The 20,936-nt window shown below is 36.8% G+C and overlaps 1 protein-coding gene across 2 annotated transcripts in view; it reads left to right on the top strand.

Moving 5' to 3' along the window:
* ADGRD1 (adhesion G protein-coupled receptor D1) overlaps positions 1 to 20,936 on the top strand; it is a 156,546-nt gene that overhangs the window by 14,154 nt on the left and 121,456 nt on the right. For both annotated transcript variants that reach the window (XM_035895375.1, XM_009639838.2), the window contains 9 exons: positions 1,251 to 1,430; positions 2,627 to 2,881; positions 6,420 to 6,484; positions 7,268 to 7,423; positions 10,442 to 10,501; positions 11,792 to 11,909; positions 12,828 to 12,938; positions 14,641 to 14,716; positions 18,121 to 18,262. In XM_035895375.1, coding sequence (XP_035751268.1) covers positions 1,251 to 1,430; positions 2,627 to 2,881; positions 6,420 to 6,484; positions 7,268 to 7,423; positions 10,442 to 10,501; positions 11,792 to 11,909; positions 12,828 to 12,938; positions 14,641 to 14,716; positions 18,121 to 18,262 — 1,163 coding nt within the window. The remainder of the gene's footprint in view (positions 1 to 1,250; positions 1,431 to 2,626; positions 2,882 to 6,419; positions 6,485 to 7,267; positions 7,424 to 10,441; positions 10,502 to 11,791; positions 11,910 to 12,827; positions 12,939 to 14,640; positions 14,717 to 18,120; positions 18,263 to 20,936) is intronic.

The raw sequence follows: 20,936 nt of genomic DNA on the forward strand, positions 1-20,936 counted from the left end.
ATTGGCCCTACTTTGAGCAGGCAGTTTCGACTAGGTGATCTTTAGGGTCGTTGCCAACTTAATTCATCATAATTTTTGGTGGCAAAACCTCTTCCACTTCTGTACTTCATAAACTTTTTCTCAACCTCCTCTGAACTCAGATTGTATTGTTAGCACTTTGTACTATAAATTCTGAGATTAACATTTTTAGGAGCTGTTTAGTCAAGCCATTTTCTTTGTAATTGCATTTGACCGCAGAACCTCTACAGCTAGAGCCACTGTGAACTTCTGAAGTGCGAGGGAGGTTTGATTTGCTACTTGTGTTTCAGTCAAGCCTTTTGAGATAACCTTTATTAAAGAAACAAGCTGTCTTACAGAAATCATATTTCTTCACTAATGTGCAATCTCAAGAGCTCTTCAATTTTACAGTATAATATTAAAATTTACTGTGAATTGAACAGGATTATTTGTGGACAAAATTAATCACATGTGCACTTGCAGGATTGTACTTGCATTTTGGGAAAAATTCTTTGATTTTTGTGTAGGTGAGGACCTCAGAATTTTGACCGTGCCTCTGCATATGCTGCTGTCCCTTTCTTTTACATTGGTTCTTTCCTTTCAACATTTATTAGAGAACTGAAGTGTGAAAACACAGGGAATAGCATGCTTAGAAGAATTAAAGTGTAATTAGTACTCAATGGATGCTACTCAATAAGCATGGGCATGCTGGCAGCCAGTTTGCACATCAGTAGCTTAGAAGCAGTCGATGTACTATTTCTGTCTCTGCTGGCATTTGGTGAACATCACAAAAAGATGTAGATGCTGGTGGAGGATACTGTGAGACGAGAGCAACTTGTGTTTTAAAATAAACGAAGATTGTGGGAGGAAAAGAGGATCATCACAGAAAGGTGAGAAGGGTAAGGGGACTGGAGAGGTAAGGCAAAAAGAATGGAATCACAAATCTGCAAGAAAAAAACCCCAACCTTCATTACTCTTGGAGCTCAAAGAACTTAAGTTTTATCAGGAAGCAATGAGTACTATTGTGTCCTGGGTATGTGCATGTGATGCGAAACCAAGGAAGAGATGTTTATTTGGTTTAAACTGTTAGAGCGTTGTTGATTTTAAGATACTGTCCTTGTTTATGCTAGCAGATGATGTGTCCTCAAAGCATTCCCTCTCTCTGTATTCTACAGTACTGGAAATTTTTAATTGCACTTGGTTTTGGTTTTGGTTTTTTTTCATGAAAATCTCCTCTCACTTGCTTTCATCAGGAGTAACATTTTCCTTTTTCTGGAAGACTCAAGACCAACAGGCTAAGTTTCTCCCTGCCTCTGGTGGACAAGTAATTTCCAGTGGTTTCAAAATCTGTTCAAATGAAGGCGAAGGCTCAGTGGAATTTTACACCCGTGGGAAGGCAATGATGAAGTGGAAAGCAAGCTTTAGTCCACCAGGTAAAATTTATAATTTTTTTTTATTCATTTCTTTGTTATATTTTATTTCACTCTTGCAGAGAGATGTAGTGGTAAGAGCACAGCTTCAGGAAAGAGAAGTGGATATTTAAAAATAGCTACAGAGCTCTGTGCTCAAGAATTCTCTTGATGGGGGGGAGAGATAAAGTATGAATTGAAAAAACAGTGATACTGTATTATAGAACATTTGCCATTCAGTAGCAGTCCTTGGATCTGACTTCCAGTTGTTTCTGAAGTGGAATTCTTATTGACATCAATAGATTAATGAGGGCGTAGATGGAAATATGAGTGAAGAATGCAGGTTAATCCTTGACAGTTCTCAGTATACTCTAAAACTGGATACATGTGCTGTCCTCTACTGCCTTCTAAATTAAGACTTTATTTGGTAACTAACTTGGGTGTTCAGTGCTTCGGTCATTTTGTTATCTGTTGAGTGTCAAGTTTTGTGTGCCATGGCATAGTGTTAATAAACATTTTGGCACACAACACATCTTACTGCTTCTATCTAAACTGTATTGTTGGGGAGCGATATTACCTAGTGACTGGAACAAATTCTGGTCTTCTAGTAATGCCCATGACAGTCATGAAAACTTTTCTTGCCTTAATTTGACTACCAGTACATTGGTAAAATAGGACTTTCTCACCTCGTAGTAGCAGAGTTTTATAAAGCTTAATAAATAAGTTTAAAAATCTTAAGAGAAAAGCTGCTACATGGTAAGAATGATTCACACATTTGTGGATTGCCCGATCTGAGTGAAAATTAATATCATGTTTTAGGCTTCTTAAAAGCAACAAAGAAACCGTGGCAACTTCTTAATTAGTCTGTTTGCTTGTTCTTCAGTTCTTGTGGTCTTTATGCAGTTCTTTCTGAACTGAATTTTGAGACAATTTTGAAGAGACTTCAAATCTTGGCCAATAATACCTAGCACGTCTAATTTATGAAACTGCAGTGAGCCCAAGTAAGAGTTCAGACAAAAGCTAACAGGCATTCTGCCAAAGTATGGGCTTCCCCATGGGTATAAAGAGTAATATACATGACATCAGCATTCCATAATTCACTCTTAGCACTTCCTATACAGCTCTGTAGCATCGCACAGGTCAGCAAAAACTTACTGAACAGGAAAGACTCTAAATGGAATTGATTAATGGATTGTGCTGTGACTTTTAATGTTTTGCAGGTCCTTTTTGGACTCATATTCTCTTTACTTGGAAATCAAGAGAAGGACTGAAAGTCTATGTCAACGGAACTCTAAACACAACTGATCCAGATGGGAAAGTTTTCTATGATTATGGAGATCCCGGTGCAAATCTACTGACTGGGACAGGGGGGGATCAAACTAAGCGCTATGTGAATGGGGCATTTGATGAATTCATTATATGGGAAAGGGCACTCACCCCCAATGAAGTTGAGCAGTACTTTACAGCTGCTATTGGTGAGTATATGCACCGTTGCCATCATTAATGTTCTGCAAAGATGCTGACTTAAAAATATTTCATGAATAGGATTTCTGTTCATTTTACATCTTTCAGCTATAGAATGTAACTTTCAGAGGCAGAAAGTCAGGTATGGATGTCACCAAAAAGCTCAGCAGTCTTTGAATGTGTAGTCTTTTTATCCTGGGTTCTAGCTCCTTAAAAATGTCATTAAAAATTTACCAAGACCTGAAGTATCCAGCCATTGTTAGATCTCCTAGGATCAAGCGAAGAGAAGCAATAATTAGACTTGAGGCAGAACACTATTAGGAAAGAATGACTCCAGATTGCTAGCTTGCAGTCTGGTTGTTGTGTAACTTAGAGCCAAGCCAATCCGTGTATTCTGGCAGATGTGGTTAATAATGGTTATCTCTACAGTTTGTGGAACGATAAAGACTTATGAACTCATGTATGCTTGTGAACTTAAAAGAAAGATACCAGCTGAAATGTAATATAAAAGGCAAAGAATCAGGATTAGAACAAAGACTTAGAAGACTGGCCAGTAAACCCTGTCAGTTGTTCTTTGGATTTTTATTATAAACTTTTCACTACAAGAAAGGCTGCTGCTATTAAGTGCTGCTTGTGTGTGAGTAGCAATTAGAAAACATCCATCTTGGGAATAAAGCTATGGGCCATCTGGAACATTTGGCTTTGCTGGCAGTTTCCCTGCTTTCATTTATTCTTACTAGGTTTCTGAGAGCTAAAACAGTTACACCCATAACTCTTGTACTTTTAAACCCATGGGAACCATTTTCACAACAGAAACTCTTTGAATAACACAGAACTTCTGATGCATACCTGGAAATGAGAATGTATGCGTTTGTGACTTCCAGGTTTGATTATAGCAATAAAATATATACAAAATACATTTTTATCAAAAAAGAAAATATAAACTAGTTTATGTAGAATTGAAGTCACTGAAAAAGAAAACCTTCCATTTGGTTTATAATGAAGTAATCTATTTGTTTTGCCACTCAAATAATAGCAATTCCACTCAAGTTTTTTGGTTTTAAACCTTTTTATTTTAAAAAGTGATTCCTATGAAAGTCTTCAGAAATTCTGATTGGGACAGCATTCATTTGATATAGGAAATAGTTTTAAAATCTTAAAAAACAAAAGTTTTATCATCTTTATAATATTCTGGTCATGTCGGAGAAAAAATGCTTTTGTATTTGGCTGTTGTATCTTTCACAACGATCTAGGGTTGCTGTGACACTACCCAGCTTAAGGCTACCATAAATCACATTCTTTGATTTAGTGTAACTCAAGAAGAATGTTATGTTACTAAACTCAAAAGCAGTAGATTTTCACATTGACCTGATCCATCTATACGTGTGCCCTGTTTCATTGTCAGAGAAGCATGACTTACATGAATACAGAGACAATTTTTTTTTTTTTCCTTGAACGCTTGTGGGCTGACAGCAACCATCCTCTGAAGCCCTCCACCCTTCCATCTGCACTCTAACAAATAATGAAGGTGTCGTGGAAAGCTCTCTCCACAAACGTAAATCCTGTTCAGCACTTAAGTTTCTACTACTTTCCTCTACACTTTGGCAAGAGTCTTACTGGAGCTCAGAATATCTGGTTACTGGGCATTAATGCTTGTAGCTGGCTTTTGAAACACAGCAGAAAGAGTTGGGCCCTCAGATTTTGCTAAAATCTAAATTTTTAGAGTTGTACAAAATTTTGCCTGTATCCTACTTTTCAATCCCTGCCGATTTTTAGAAGGCTGAATAGCAAACTCCCTGATTTATACACTAAAGCTGTTCGTGATGTGAGCTTTTGTGAGTTTACTGCAATTTGCATGATATTAGGTGTTCACAGGTTTTCAGGGTCATCTGGAACTATCAATTTTCTGTGCAAAATAACTTCCTAGCCTCTTAATTGAAAGTGAAGCTTGATGTGTATTTTCTAGGGGCTTAGGAATTAAAATGTAAATGGATGCCAGGTATATATATTTTTTTTTTAAGTGTGAAGAATTTCAAGCGAATTTTACTTTGAAGTGCTCAGGTCATTCGGAGCACCTGACAAACGTGGAGTAGTGATTTTTTTTGCTTTTTCCTTCAAAGTAGTGGACTGATTGGATTTTATAAAATTTCCAATTTGATGGATGAAGTTAGAGCATTCTCAGAGGAAGCAATGGATATTACAATATTAATCAACATAGTAAACAAAAGTTATTCTTGGTGTCTATTTATTGACTTTGGAGGACTTAAAACAGGGTTAAAGCTGGGCTAATGTAGTTTGACATAAGAAACTTAATAGGACAGCCTGTTTTTTAATAGAATGAACAATCATGTTATTTTGGATCAGTGAGAAAAATGTGTCCTATATATGCAACTACTGTTTGATTGTGCTGAAATGCCACACTCCTGGCAAATATAAATTCTTGGTAAGACATAGATTCGAAGAAAATTTTATTTCTCTATCACAAATGACCAATAAATCCCTTTGCACAGAAAGGAATCAATATTTTAAAATGGAGCTGTTGGAAAGCATCCAAAATTGAGTTTATTCTTTCTGTCTCGACAAATCATTTATGACATACTCATTTGGTAATTTTCAATGGATATTGTGCTATTTATTAGTAAAGCCTGTCTGATTAATAGCAACCTCACAGGTGTTTGTAAGTTGATTTCAAGCAACAAATGGAGACATTACTTATAATAGGCTCAAACTACTAATGAAGGCTGTGTTTTGACTCCTTGACCGCTGTTATTTTTTTTATGCAAAACTATAGCATGCCCCAAAAGCTTTAGTATACCACCATTTCTACCAATGTTCTTTTATTTGAGGGTTCTCTTCTATTTGAGCGTGCCTTAGTTTTGCTGCAAGCAACGTAATTATTTCCACTGACTTTGAATATTTCTTACAGTTTTTCTGAACTTGCCTTCATGGGTATGATTTTTATTTGGCACTCAAGTGATTTAGACTCAAGATAGAAGTAAACACTAGCATTTGGAGATAATAGCTGAAACCTGAGTCTCATTTTTTCCAGTGTCTGTATGTTCGTAGTTCCAGTTTAACAAATATACAGAAATATAGCAAGGTTGTATAGGAAACTGTCAGAAGTGCCTACAGATTATTATTTATTTCTGATAAGACATAAGATTTTTTTTTAATTTTCCATAAATACTTTGCATAAATGTTGTGGGAAGAGTTAGAGAAGGAAGATGGATGCCAATGTTTTAAATGTACAGTTGTTGTTTTTTTTATTGAGCTGTAACATTGAAATTTCCTGTTTGCAAATAAAGCTTTAATTTTAAGTGTTTAAGACTTAGACTAAATTGCAAGGCTCATCTATATAAAGGTGATGAAATAAAATTAATGAGAGAATCAGTAAATGAAATACTTTAAACAAGCCTGCATAGCTACAGTACTTCAAATAAGTAAAACACACAGAACAGCAAATATGTTATTTTCAGTTAGAACTCATTCAGCCTGCAGTGGAAATACAAGATTTATTAACACGCTCATTTGCGCATGCATTTTCTTCAGGTGTGCAAGTTTCACTTTCTTCAACGCTTCCATGGTCTGTGATGACAACCACTACAACACCCATGGTAGGACAGTCCTCATAACTCTTTTCTATAATGTCAGAATGCATTTACAGAGTTGCAGGCCTTCCTCACCTAATTTTCATTAGTGGCACTTAGTACCCCAATTATAAATGTTTTCATATATGCATAGGGAGAACTTTTAGCAACCATGGAAAGATGGAATTACTAAAGAACTCTTAACTTAGGACAGATAAAGGAAATTCATTGTTAAATAAAGGTATTTTCTATCTAAAAAAAAAGGAAAAAATGTAGAAACTGTAGAAAATATTTCAATGAACTTTGAAGATATAGGATATTCAAAACCATTTTGCTAATTTTAACTCTTACTTCCTTTAAAATTAGAAAAAAAAGTTCCCACCACCACCACAACATTAGTGTTCATCTGTTTACTAAGTGTCTAATGAAAAAGATTTAAATAAAATTAATTTTTCCTCTGCAGCATCTATATAATTAGCTGTAATCAGCCTACATGCAATTAGCTGTTGCAGTGTGTTTTCACTTTCTGGCTATCTGCAGTGTCAAAGTTCTATTAGTTTTCTTCTTGTTCACAGAGGCTTTCAGGAAACCACGGCAGATAGGACCTGAATTGCTAATGAAAAAAAAAGCTATGCCTGTATATTCTGTTTATCCTGTCTATCTGTCCACTTTCCTTGTCCCTTGGCTTACGTAGCCTCCTGAGTGTAACCATAGGAGTCTTCTATGCCTCAAACTCCCTTTTGGGCTAAAACAATGAATAATGACTGCCATATGGAATAATTTCTGATGAGTTTTATCTCTCTTGTGTAGCTCTCTACAAATGCCTATCAGCCCATCATAACTAATCTGACGGAGGAGAGAGGGAACTTCCGCTCCCCAGACACCATGCTGGGCTACCTGGAGAACGCGTCCTTCAGCTTGCCCAACAAATCCTTGTCGGAAAATACTGCCCTAAGCCTGACAGAGGTAAGTGTCTTTCACATCTCTGTGTGTAGCCAGATGGCCATTTCAGGCTCTGGAATGGGCTGCCCAAGGAGGTGGTCGAGTCCCCGTCCCTGGAGGTATTTAAAAGAAGGGTAGATGAGGTGCTTAGGGACAGGGTTTAGTGGTGGGATGGCAGGGTTAGGTTAACGGTTGGACTCGATGATCTTAAAGGTCTTTTCCAACCTAAATGCTTCTATGATTCTATGGCCCTGAAATTTCTCCAGCAGCTGGAATATAAAATGTGGCTTTGAAAGTTTTTGCTGATTGCAGAAAACACATATGATAAAAGCAGCAGCTATTTTAAGGAGTAGCAGAAGGTGAACTTCAACCAGTGAAAATGGTTTAAAGATCTCATTAGTTCTTGGGGATATTATTTAATGCACAAATTTATAAATACTTGGAACCATGATCACACATCAAAAAGAATTATTTAGTTGGGCAGGAAACAGAGGATGAGAAAATAATGTTAGGTTTTTTCACCTGCAAGTGTATCCAATGAAGAATATATAATTCGGGGGGAAAAAAAATCAGCATTTCTCTGCAGGGTGCAGCTGATCCAAAATGCAAGAGTTTGACAGTTGTCTGTCAGGTGCAGGACATAAAACCACTGTAATCAGAGTAGTGACAGCAGCAAAATGGAGGCACGCATGAACTAATAGCAAACTATCTTGGATGCGTGGAGCATGCTAGTTGTGGCTGTATGAGTCTGGCCCTGGGTAACTGCACAAGTATAAGCTTGTAACATTATATTTGAGATAGAGGGTTAAAAAAACCTAGAGGGTTAAAAAGCTATCAATTACAGCTGTCTGTCCAACCTTTTGTAAGCATTTATTGCTCCTGTAGTAAGCAGAGGGCAAGGTGTTCCTCTAGTCTGTCTTCTCTTTTGCAAAGTAAGCGTTCTGCTCGCTGGACTCTGCAACGGCAGAGGCACACACCCTGCTCTGCCAGCTCTGCATTGGAGGTGGAAAGCTGCGGGAGATGGCCTGTTTGTGAGGGTGGTGTCCTTAGCTTTTGTGAGTTAATATCTTTATCTTGCACCCGCTTCCAAACACAGCCAGGACTCCTGTGTAGACATCACAAATCTCCACTGAAAATAGTTCATGGAAAGATCAGGTCCAAAGCTTAACTGAGTAATTTATTTTTGTTTAAGCTAATCCACAAAGGAAAAGAGGGGGGAAAAAAAAGCATTTTCTGCAGTCTGAGCTGAGGACAAGGGGTCACATTCTGCTAACATAAAGTTAGCCTTCTGTAAAACGATGGACATCTAATTCCCTGATTTCAGCAGGCTCGAAAGCTATTATTACAGTAATCAGCTGTGGCCTCACTAGTGATTGTTCCTTTAAGCCTGCGGGTAATACCAGGGTGACAAGGATTATTTACTCAGACAAACAATATAAATAAATGCTTCTGAAAACTACATGGGCAGCAATTGGTAGTTTGTGTTAAAAGCTTAGCATTTGCAAACTGTAAAGCTTGGATTTCATGGATCACAGTTTAATATGTAGCAAAAACCCTTCTAAAAAGCTCTAATACATTGTTTCCTTTGTTTTGCTGAAAATTTTGTGTGGGCTCTAAATTGAAAATGGAACGTCATCCTGTCAGATATTGTACTTGTTTCCCACATCATTTCAGTTGCCATTTGGTTGCTCATTCATGCTATCTGATGCTGCTTTGTGTGCCATGAATGTGATTTACAGACAGAAATGTGGGACATGCTTATCTTTAGCAAAGCTATTTTGGGAAGTAAACACAAGAGAGTCCTGATCATACATAGAGACTCTGTCATTTGTCTGATTGATGGTTAGGCTTTGTATTGTCTGCAGCTAATTCCCTGGAAGACAGGCACTAAGCATGTATGCTATTTTCTGTAAAGTTATCTCTGTCCTGATTGTCATATGCCTCACAGCACAAGAAAATTTGATATAAGCGATACGCAATAAACTTTCTGATTACTGACACACATTTACAATGCATTGCTTCTGAGAAATCTGACTTGTGTTTTCTGTTACAATGCTGCTCTGCTCAGAAGGTCCAGTACTGTGGCTTTCCCTCCTTTTCCAGTGGTCTAACACATCCTCTTTGGAGTAATTCTGGAGTGATGCTGTGACCTGAAAAGAGATACTCACTGAACGCTCTGGGGAATTTGGACTGGGTCCTGGGTTTAGGATAACGTCTGTGCTTGCCAGGTAGAATTCCGCACTGAATGTTTGAGAGGGGCTGCAAGGTTTGTGCTGCCCAAAAGTAAGCTCATATAGCAAAGGGCCAGTACTGCCCTGTGTATTATGACTTGTAAAATTATGCTTGGAAAAGTCTTGCAGCTTTCTTCCACATTTCTCAGTGGAACTTTTGTATATTTGATTGATGTTTTTAAGATATTTTAACAGAGAAGTTCAAGCAGGAAATGTGGGGGTTTTTTTCTTATAATCTTCTGTGTAATTTTATGTGCTCCCTTTTCTCCTCCTTATATTTGTCTTTGTCAGCAAGATTCCTTAAGACAGGGACTGTATCATGCTGAGCACTTGAACAGTGCCCACTGTGACAGATCTTGACCTCAAAAACCATCTTTGCATGCAGAAGTAAAGCAGATAATACATTGTACACGTGATGGGACAGAGATATTTATTCTAGTACTGGTCAAATATCTGGTAATCTAGGACTAAAAGAGGTATTAATGTCATATGAGTTTAGATAAAATGGGAGAATAAGGTCACTTTCAGTCTTCGTTCCAGTGTTGTAATCTCAGCTGTAGTATAATGATTGCACTTTGGGAGTTTCACAGTGGTGTTATTTAATAAATAAACTATTACTTTAAAATGTCACCGTACAGAACATGATGAGAGTGCTGGCAGGTAGAGATGAATGTGTGACATGAATGGAAATGCGCTTCTCATTTTAAAATAAACCTAAGAAAATCCTAGCAGAGATTTGCCTTGGATCCTTACCAGGAGATGTAGCTGATTAAATAAATAATCAAATAATACAGTTTTATTTATCTTTTAGGCATTTTTAAAAGCTGTTGAAGACTTTCTGTTATTGCCCAACTGGATTGATGTACCAGAGGTAAGACAAATGGGCTTAGATATGAAGGTTACTTTGGTTGCATAATTTCACATGGACAGTAATGAAACTGGGTGCCTCTATTATTCTTCTTGTTAGGACTTTTTGGCAGTATGAGTTATTTATTTTCTCGTATGCCACTTCCATATTTGCAGTAAAGATCCACAGGCAAAATAATTGTCATTTTCTTTTATAATGTGTTTTTGTTGGGTTAAAATAAGAAAACTTTGCTGCTATTCCCACACATTTCAGGATGAATGAAACAAATTTGTATTTATAAAATAATAGATATTGTCACCAAAGTAAGTGTTTAACCACTCCTTTTTTAGCATTGCACTTTGATATTTAAAAGTTTATTTTGTTTTGTAGATTGATGTTTTTCAATGCAAGTGAAATATGCGATAGTGCTTACCTGTTTAGTGAAGTGAAGCTTTGAGAGATATTGAACATAATATAGGAGAAAGTAATTTGTATCAATGTTCCTTCTCTTCTAGTCTACCTCTCAGAATGTAGAGAAATACTTGCAGGAGGAACCCAGGAATTTCCTGAGATTTTTGTTTGAACCTTAAGGGAGTGCAGATTTCAGAACTGAGAGCTTTTAAACTGAGAGGAGAGGCTAAAGTAAATTAAGGTCTGTCCTTGTTTCAGGGTTAAACCACAACAGGTCTCACTGAAGCTTAAAATGCTTTTGAGAGAAAAATATGTCTAACTGATGTAAATTCTTAGCCTAAAATCCTTGATCATCTCTGATGTAAATAGATTTCAGATAAAATAGATTTCTTTTTCATTGAAACATGCATTTGCTCTGAGATTTTATGGAACAAGTTTCAGCCTGGAGGGTTGTTTTCCAGGGGGCATATAAACACTTTAAAAGTAGCTTTTTACTGGGGACTATTTTAATAAATATGAAAGAAAGGCCAAATGGTAGTGTCTCATCTTATGTTCTAATAAAGATCTGATACCAGTCTTTATATATTGCCAAAATAATCTGCTCAGTTCTCAGCCTCATTCTGCTGACTCCTGAGTATAGTTGACTGTCAAATGCTGGTGAGAGCAGAGTGTCATTTGGAGACATTCTTTAAAACATCGTATTTTATAAGGTGAGGCTCTGGGTGGCATCAATTTGCGTAGCGTTTTATCCACTATACGTGGAAAACATTGTGGAGAAAGTCACATTTGACTTTGGATGGTTGAATGATGAGTCACACAGGAATTTAATGTGGCACCTTGGCATTTTGTGCTATGAACTGCAATTTCTTTTGTTGTAGACACCTCTCTTTCTTCTTCCCCCAGACCGCTCACATATTTGGAAATTTAATTCAAACTATTGACAGTGTGATGGCTCATATTATGTGCAATCTGGATGAAAACTCGTTACCTTTAACTGTTGAGGGCACATCATCTGTGGCAGGTAGGATTTAGCAGAAATGTTGGATGTCCTAAATGCTTCTGTGTTTGCAGCCCTTCTTTTGTCAACATGAAGGAGGAAATCAAACCAGATAATTTTCTCTTTTGAATACAAAACAGCGTTTCAGTTCTAGAAAGATGACTGTACAGTTAGTCCAGAGGTGATCAGCCTGACTGTACTTGAACTTCCTTGAGGTTATTTGGGGATGAGTTTAGAATATGAATTCTATGAAATGAATCTAGTAATACTATACTGTAGTAATAGGCAGTTAAACGGCCTAGAGCTCTTATGCAGCACTTTGAAGTTGCAGATGTCTGGATGTTACAAAACCTTAATTTTGCAAGGTTTTTGCGAGAGATTGCAAATAATAGGAATAGTTTTGACCTTTTAGGAGAACTTTATTTTACTGCTATTTAGCATCCTGGCACCCTAATTTCATCTGTGTCTTTGGATGCTACAGGTAGCAGAGGTAATTCATCTGTTCTGGCATTCTGCTGTGCCTTGTTGAGACCTGTGTGAAAGGGCAAATAACCTGAGCAGTCACCAGTACCATTAATCACTGCACATACTCTCTTGGACACAGGCATTCTTAAATGGAGCAGTGGAGGTCTGAAATAATGCCTTCATATTTCAGTGAAAGAGTGTGTTATCAATCTGTTTTGCTTGCCCTGGTAAGCTCAGTATTTGAGCGTGGGTGAAGTGATCCATGGTACATTAAGAGTGTGCGTACCACTTTCTCCATCATGAAGGAGTCAGATATAAAAGCCAATTTTATACTCGGGGAATTTGCTATATTTTCTGGAAACATCTGAGGTTTTAAATCCAAGACTTGCACTAGCTATTAGGGAAGCCTAGTTAAATATTCAAGCAAGCTGTAGAGGCTATTGATTTGATCATATTTTTGTTTGGGTTATGACACAGATTACAGCTTGGTCAAAATGCATCCTCAGACTCTGAATTTGTCCCACTATCGATTTCCATCTCAAGGACAGAGTTTTATTTCCATTCCCAGTGAAGCTTTTCGTGAAAAAGGTAAGAAAAAATTTAAAGGGAGGAGCAGAGTCGTGTAAACAGGGTATCCAAAAATTATTTTGCTTGAAAGCAAGTTTTGGTTTGCTTTATTCTTCCAGGTAACCTATTTGATCACTGTGGATCATATTGGCTCTAAAGAAGCAGCAGTTGTCATACTAATAAATGATTAATGTGGTAGAATTTTCATATTACTTGCTGGGCCACAGAGACTGAAGCCATTTAATTTTGGTATCTTTTTACGTCAGATAAGCCATAATTTCATAAATTATCTTTAATAATCTGAAATTTTTTTCATGAAACTCCAGGATGTCAGATCAGGTATTACTTATCTCTTCATGCAAAATCACTCTTAAATTGAATGTATGAAATTAAACTATAAAATGACAGGTTTAAGCAACAACAGCTACAGAAACAGAACCACAGTCAAAGCAAAAAGGCAGAACTCAGAAATCCATACCTAGGCTAAAATACTAATAATCTCAAAAGCAAGGTATGGCAAAAATCTGCAGCTTTAGTCAAGACTCTAAAATAACAATGTTTGATGCTAATTATCTATGTTTTAATTAGGGATTGAAGTAACCTATTTACAAAAACTCTACCTGCATCCCCAAATCTTTGGAAATCTGATTTATGTGCCCTAAGTTGCAACCTATGGAATTTACACACCCAGAGACCTTTCCAGAGTCACCTCTGTTGAAGGAAGGTTGGTCCCTATTCACAAAGTGCAAAGATAGCTGCAGATAACCTGCAGTGAGAAATACTCTAATAATTACTGAACTGTCTACCTGACTTGTGATGACAGCTTTGTTTCTTTACACTGGTAGGAAGCTCTGGCTGGAGACTTCACTGCAAGTGCTCTGAGGCTTGAATAACTATAATTGCAAACCAACTTGTAATGCCAAAAATAGCATGTGAGAAGACTTTTTTCCTTTCCTACTTATAAAGTCTCTCACCATGCTTTTCTTTTTTGTCTCAGAAAGTTATCATGCTTGGTATCCTGAAGTGATTCAGCCCATTAAATGTTTAACTCTTTTTCCAGCTAAAGCTCACTTCTGAGTGATTTCAGCCCTCAGGCCATACTTCTACACTGTCCAAATATGCTAACCTAAAAATTTATTATTCCAACTTAAACAGTTGACAATATAAATACTAGGAATCCAGCAAAAGGGGTAGTGAAAAATGTCTGTGTGGCTGACACTTAGAAAATATGCATCTGTCTCTTCACTCAGATGATGGAGAACCCACAAACACTTGGAATGCAGGTAGCAAACAGACAAACAAAGTGCAAATCAGTTTTCCCATGTCTGAGTTTCATAAACTGCCAGTTAATGTAGGTGTTGTTGAAGTAGCCTTGAGACTACTCTAGATACCATTGAGACGTTGACACTGGTATGTCATGCAACCCTTTCTAGTGCTATGTGAGGGATTTAAAATTGACAACTGATTACTTTAACAACTTATTTTGGAAGTAGAGGTGTGCAGGGCAGGCATCATTCTATTTTACTTTTGATATCAGTCTCCTGTGCCGTACTGCAAGATATTCATACTTTTTCACTTAAAAAGAATAACCGGAAATCTGTTAAAGATATGAAAGTCTACAGAAGTCAAGGTTCTTAATTGACATGGAGTTTCAGGTCTAGAAGAAGGGTCTCTTGCGCAAGCTCTATTGCTCTGAGGAATAACCCCTGTTCCCTTTTCACAGCTTGGATTACCATTGTCGGCCTGCTTTACCATAACATGCACTATTTCTTTCATAATATCAACCCTATGGATACCAAGTAAGTATCTCAAACCTCTCATGCTTTAACAGCTTGTTTATTACCTTAGTGATACACCTTTATAACAGTCATGTCATTATCAACTGTAAATAAATTACGAGCCATAATCCTGATTCTGCAATATAGAGGACATGTAGTCCTTAACTAGAGAGAGTCTAAAGCTTGCATTAGATGTTTTACTTTATGTTGTAGTAAAATATATTCCCATAGCAACATGTTTGTCTTTCTTTGTCTTCTCCTTCCATTTACCATATCTGGTATTAGACTTTTATAATTTTAGTCTGTCTTATAAAAGGAAATTACATCTTTTCTCCTGACACATATAAAGATAAAGCTTGCACTAAAATGAAACAAGTAAGAAAACATAACATCCCTCTTTAGATAAAATCTGAATCCTAATCCTAGAAACCTGTAAGGTAATTTTACAACAGAAGACCAAGCAATGCTTAAAAGACCTTTTGTTTTATATGCTGCATCAATGAAATCATTAGCAGATAAGATAAAGTAAATGCAGAGCTGTATACCTCTCGGCAATACAGTTTCCCAGGGAATTCTGCAAGGCCATTTGTGTAAATCATTACACTTTCCTTTTAAGCTCATGTGACTTTATGTTATTTGATGTACGCTGGGGTATGTAAATTAGTTCACACTTTCTCTCTCTGACTTTTTGGTGTGTTGTTTATGACAGCGGAAGGAAAGATACAGCATCTCAGCTGCCATGATTGCCTCCCTTCCGTTACATAGAGCTACCTGGAAGGTCATGATCATGGGAACACATTTGTGAACTTCAGAGTAAAAAATCCTGGCTTATGACCAGATTGATCACACTGAGATAATCACACAACTATTACTAAATAACATTTTTAAATTCAGTAGCAAGTTGTACTGTTGTTTACCTTGCTCTTTCAAAAGAAGGGCACTTGGCAGGTGGCTGCAAAGGAACCGTGGCATTAATGTGTAATATTTCTTACTAACATGAAGAAACAGAGGCAATAATTTATGACAGCTTATGTTTTTCAAACAGGAGGATCAGTGCAATTTATTCAGATCATAAGCTACAATATCAGCTTCTCAAAAAGAGAGAGAGAATGAATATGGTCTTGACTTAAGTCAAAGTTTAGCAAACACAATATGATTAAAGATGCTGTATGTCAAAACACTGTATTCTAATGCATTGGCATGGAGTCCACAGCTCCTGGGACTCTAATATAGCAAAATGAAACAGTGATGTCTTCTTTGTATACATTCTCTGAATTTTGTGGAAGAGGACAACCTGGAGACCCATTCCTGTTCCACTGAGTAGTATGTATTTTTATCACTCATTTTTTTTAGAATGAAGGGTCTGGCCCTGCTGCGATCTTAAGGAGAAACACAAAGACACTGGAGAAGAAACATGTCCTAGATTTCTGTAACTAATCCAATCTACTTGAATGGTTTTCAGTATGTAATGCAGTACAGAATAACATCTATAAAATTTTACATGCAGATCTGTTCAAAATAGTATCTGAAATACGAGTAATACAGGGAATGCTAGCTTAGCGTTTTTCCTCTGTGGAATCAAACCCCAGGTATTCAAAAAATGTTTTAAAAATAAGCACGTAGTTCTCTCCTGCTTGGTTTTCTTTTTTGTGCTGTACTATTATAACTTTTTTTTGCTTACATTTCACTAGAATAACAACGTTTTCCCAGAGTAGTTTGTTTTAAAGACTTTCTTTTATGTTCCTTCTAGCACTGAGCTACTTGAACACCTGTAATTTGAAGCCTGTCCATTTTCTTCTTAAGGGCAATTTTTTTTTCTTTGGTGGTATAAAGTTGAAACCAAAACTCTTGGAGCTTTTGTGCTATGCAGACAAATGACTTCTATTTTCAGACTACGTAAATAGCAGTTTCTAAGGGGAACCAGTTTTGATTCTTTAAGAAAAAAAATCAAAACAATAAAAGGTTTTGAGCTCAGTTCTGCTCCCGCTCATGTACAGTTTGTGTAAACTTGTAGTCATCCCCCACAAAGGTAACTGGACGACAAACTCACTGTGTTTAACATCCAGGGCCACAGTGAAAAAAGGGTTGCATATGCAAGCATCAAACACAGAAACACTGTTTCTTGCTTATGCTGAAATTTTTTTCACACTTTGAAATGTATCTAGCTCTCTGAAGTTAAAACAGCAGGTAATGGGTGTGAAAAAAATGTTCATCCTTTTAATACGTATACAGAAATCTCAAAACGGCATATAGTGGTCTTAACGTTATGAGTCCTTCTCTAAACTTTTTATATCAGAGTAACAAATTCTGCCCTGAGATTAAAAGACTCGATTCACGTGCTGGTTACTGGGAGCAGAAGTAATCTCTGATACTGATGAGGGTTTTTTTGTGGCCAGAACTAAGGCATGGTGCTTGGGGTTGTGCTAAATGAGTTCTAGTTTATTTGACCTTGCTGAGGAACTGAACGAAGTTATTTTAATGTCTGAGGACTTTTTTTTTTCTGCAGGAAAAACAAGAAACCATTGCAAACAGGTGGCAGGTGTAAATAAGATGTTTTTTAATGTGCTCTCTAAACTGGCTCTTTCCAGTGGTGTGCTATGTTTGGAAACCAACACTGATGGTTCATTCCCCATGGCTCATATTTCTCATAGTAAATGCCATTCAGTCATATAGTGAAGAGGTAGATGACAGAGACCATTTTACTCCTGCACAGTTTGTTACTGATAGTGTAAAAAATTTTACCCTACAGCCAAATGGATCTTAGTTACTCCTAAATGTGTGAAAATGCCAAAGTCATAAGTTTTAGCTGAAAGCAGAAATAAAAGCGTTCTTACTGCAAAATTACTTCAGCCTAGAAAAAAAAAGTATTATCTGGACTAATCAGATGTTTAGTCAGGTTCAGCTGTTCGTATTGTGACCCGAGTTACTCTCTAACAAACTTACCTGGACATAATCAATTTTTCAAAGTAAAGCTATAAATTATTTCTAAATATATTCCTACGTATATGTTTATGTATGTTATATATAAGTTTATGTCTTACTGATATGTATGTTTAATTAGACAGCCTGAAACCCCTGCAAATTTTCTCCTCACTTAGATCGCTCTGCTTAGGGTATTTTTATATCCCTTACTTTGTACGATTTTAATTATTAAAGCACTCTCAGCAAGGTTTGTAAACCTTTGCAAAAGAGGAGCAGAATGAAGGAATATTTATGATATCATGTCTCCTAACGTCTAAAGCTGTTCCCTATACTTTGTAGCTGTTGCTTCTAGTCTTGTAGGATCTTTTTGGGCCAGATCTTTCTCGCATATAGAAATTCTTTGACTTGCATGGGAAATGGAAGTCCTGTGATCCTGTGGCTGTGGGTGAACTAAAACCATTTTATGGTTCTAAATCCTTAATATATATTTGTTTCTTTCCAAGGATTGCTGAAGCTGCTGCTTACAAAGGTTATATGATCTCAGCAGCCAGTTACCTTATCTCTATCAAAGTGGATCCTCTACCCAAGTTGTCCCACAACCTGTCAGGATCTCCTCTTATTACCATCCAGCTCACACACAAATTGGTAAGTGAAATGGAAACTACCAGTTTAGACTATCATCAGGGTTGTTCAAAACTTCAGTGCCTGTGATGGCTTCTTCCTATTTCCCTTGTAATTTTTGTGGGCATTTTTAGTAGCAATTCAGATGGTATTTGTGACTACAATATTATGTTTTTCCAGCCATTACGCTTCAATGACTTCTGTTTCCATCATGGCAAAAGGCTGATTAGTGCATATGTTGAAAAGGAAGGTGAAGTGACAAGTATAGCTTTAGGCCTTTCTGTATGTATTGTTCTATGGATGTGTTTATGCAATCTACAACAGGATGGTATTAATTGCTTCTTTCTCATTAGAGCTGTCAAAAACAGGAATTCACTTAGGGTTTTTGCTTTTGGTCTTAATCCACACTGAGGTAACTGAGGTGTTTTGAATGTTCTCTTGAATAAACCCAGAGAAGGAACTCCTCCAAGGGCAAATACAAGTATGATGGACAGAGCATCTTCTGGGATAGGAGTGGAGCAGGTTCAAACCCCTGTTCTAGTGTGAATTGCCCTCTTTAGAGAGCAGACCATTCTGAATCTGAGAAACAAGAGACAAGAAATATGAGAATCTGAGAAAACTTGGAGACAAGTTTTATTCAACTTTATCAACTTGAGTAAGACATCTCAATTTCACCAAATTAACATATACCAGTGAGAAATTGAAAAATAGCTGGTTTCATTTGCTCTTGGAGAAAAGGGCATTTCTTTTTGCCTTGTCAGTGGAATAGAGAATAGTTGAGTTCAGACTCTGAGGTTCTGGCATCAGGCATGCAGCATCTATGACCTACTTACAGTGTTGAATGGCAATGGAAAAGAAAGATTTCAATTCTTAAATGTTTCCTAGAAAACATCTCTTTAGATGTTCTTCTGAATATTTTATCATATTTTTCTTTCAATGGCTGTTTTCAAGCCAGTTTATCTTCTTCCTGTTGGGCTTCTGATAAAGATGGAGTAGGCTACAGAAAACAAATATATGAAAAAACCCTGAGGCGTAGAAATGAGAAGCGTTGTTTTGCTGACAGTTTTTCAAACGAAGAACTCTCCTGAATGTCCCTAGTGGCCTCTCAGAGGCGGGCACTTGTGAAGTGAAGACTGTATTTTGTGTAGATAATTTATAAAATATACTTTGCTTTATTTATTCAGGTACCTCCTCATGCTTTAGTATGATGATTTACTAGCAGGCTGTTAAACATGTGGTTTGTTTCTTTATGCCTGTTGCCTTTCACTATGAAGATCATTGGGATCTTGGTATACAGAGGGAAATTTTACATTTATCATTTTTCTCTTTCTCTGTTTTAGTCAGCAGAATCCATGAGAATGTGGTATGAACATGTCTGTCTAATATATCCTGTGTATAACAGATACAGGTTTTACTGAGAGTTTCTGACTCTACCTAGAGTAGTGTGTGCCGCATGTTGTGCGTTAGGAGAGTGGCTGTTTTCTCTTCCAGAGCTCTTATTGCTAATTGGCAATGCAGTGACAGGCAGCCAGCTATTATTATCTACTGTAATATTTCTGCAGTTGCTTCCATTTTGCGGAATGTTCAGGTCTTGCGAATCGTGCTAACACATGTTTAGGTGAGACTTGGTTTTAGTGTTTGGTGGGGGTTTTTTGCGTGTCTGTTTTTGTTTGAGGTTTTCTTTTCTTTTCTTTTTTAAAATCCTTGAGGGAAATGGGGAAGCTTATCCCATTGTGTTAACAGCATTGAAAAAGTAGCTCAGCGCTGTCTGAAATCAGTCCATCAATACATGTGAATACATTTATATGTAAAGTTCTCAGAATTTTAATTATAAGGGGAGAAATATTTCTACATGTGTAGAGAGCATGATCTTAAACTCTGTTCAATAAACTGTACTGAGATAATAAATGTGCTGGATTTTGCTCTTAAATATCCAACCTTGAAAGAAGAGGATAAAGCACAGAAGGCAAACCCCTCTGGAGGACAGGGAACTCTTCATTCATGAGCTTACTTCCTCCAGTAATAAACTGTGTCTGGCTTTTACATCTTATTAACTGGTACCATCCTGTTACTTTGATGAGAAGTTTAAGAGATGCAATGAGGTTTTGATCCACAAGTATGGTTAGAAAATTTGTAATCTCATTGTGTTTTTTACCCCTGAACAATTTGTGGACTTGAATTAGAAACTGGTCCCATGCTGGACTAAATATCCATTTGTCCAGTGTTTTTCAAATCAAAACTAAATGTAGTTGTGTGGGATTTTCTATGCTTGTTCCAGAACATAATTTCAGTATTATCTAATGGTGAAGCTCTTTGTATATCTCCTTGGATTCTAAAATTCCTTTTAAAATTCCAAATCAGCTATAAAAAATCCAAATGCTGAAACCTTTCAAATACCAAAACATTCTGAAATAATCAAATGTGTTGAAACAGCAAATCTGTTTTGACATCACAAAACATTTTATTTAAATTTTTGTTTGCCATATTTCATTTATATTGTTTTCCCAGTGAAGGAGTATAATCTAGAGTCAGAATAGGTGTTTAAAGGGAGAACTAGGCATAAAAGTTCTTAAAGAGAATTAATAAAACAATAGTTTGAGTTCTGGGCAGTGGGACTAGGTCTAGTTATCTGCTCTTCCTTTCTTGTATTTTTTTTTGCTGTCGGTGTGAACTTGCTAAAAAAAAAAAGAAGCTATTA

This window comes from Egretta garzetta, unplaced genomic scaffold (assembly GCF_000687185.1).
Source record: "Egretta garzetta isolate BGI_Z169 unplaced genomic scaffold, ASM68718v1 scaffold25, whole genome shotgun sequence".
Classification (NCBI taxonomy): Eukaryota; Metazoa; Chordata; class Aves; order Pelecaniformes; family Ardeidae; genus Egretta; species Egretta garzetta.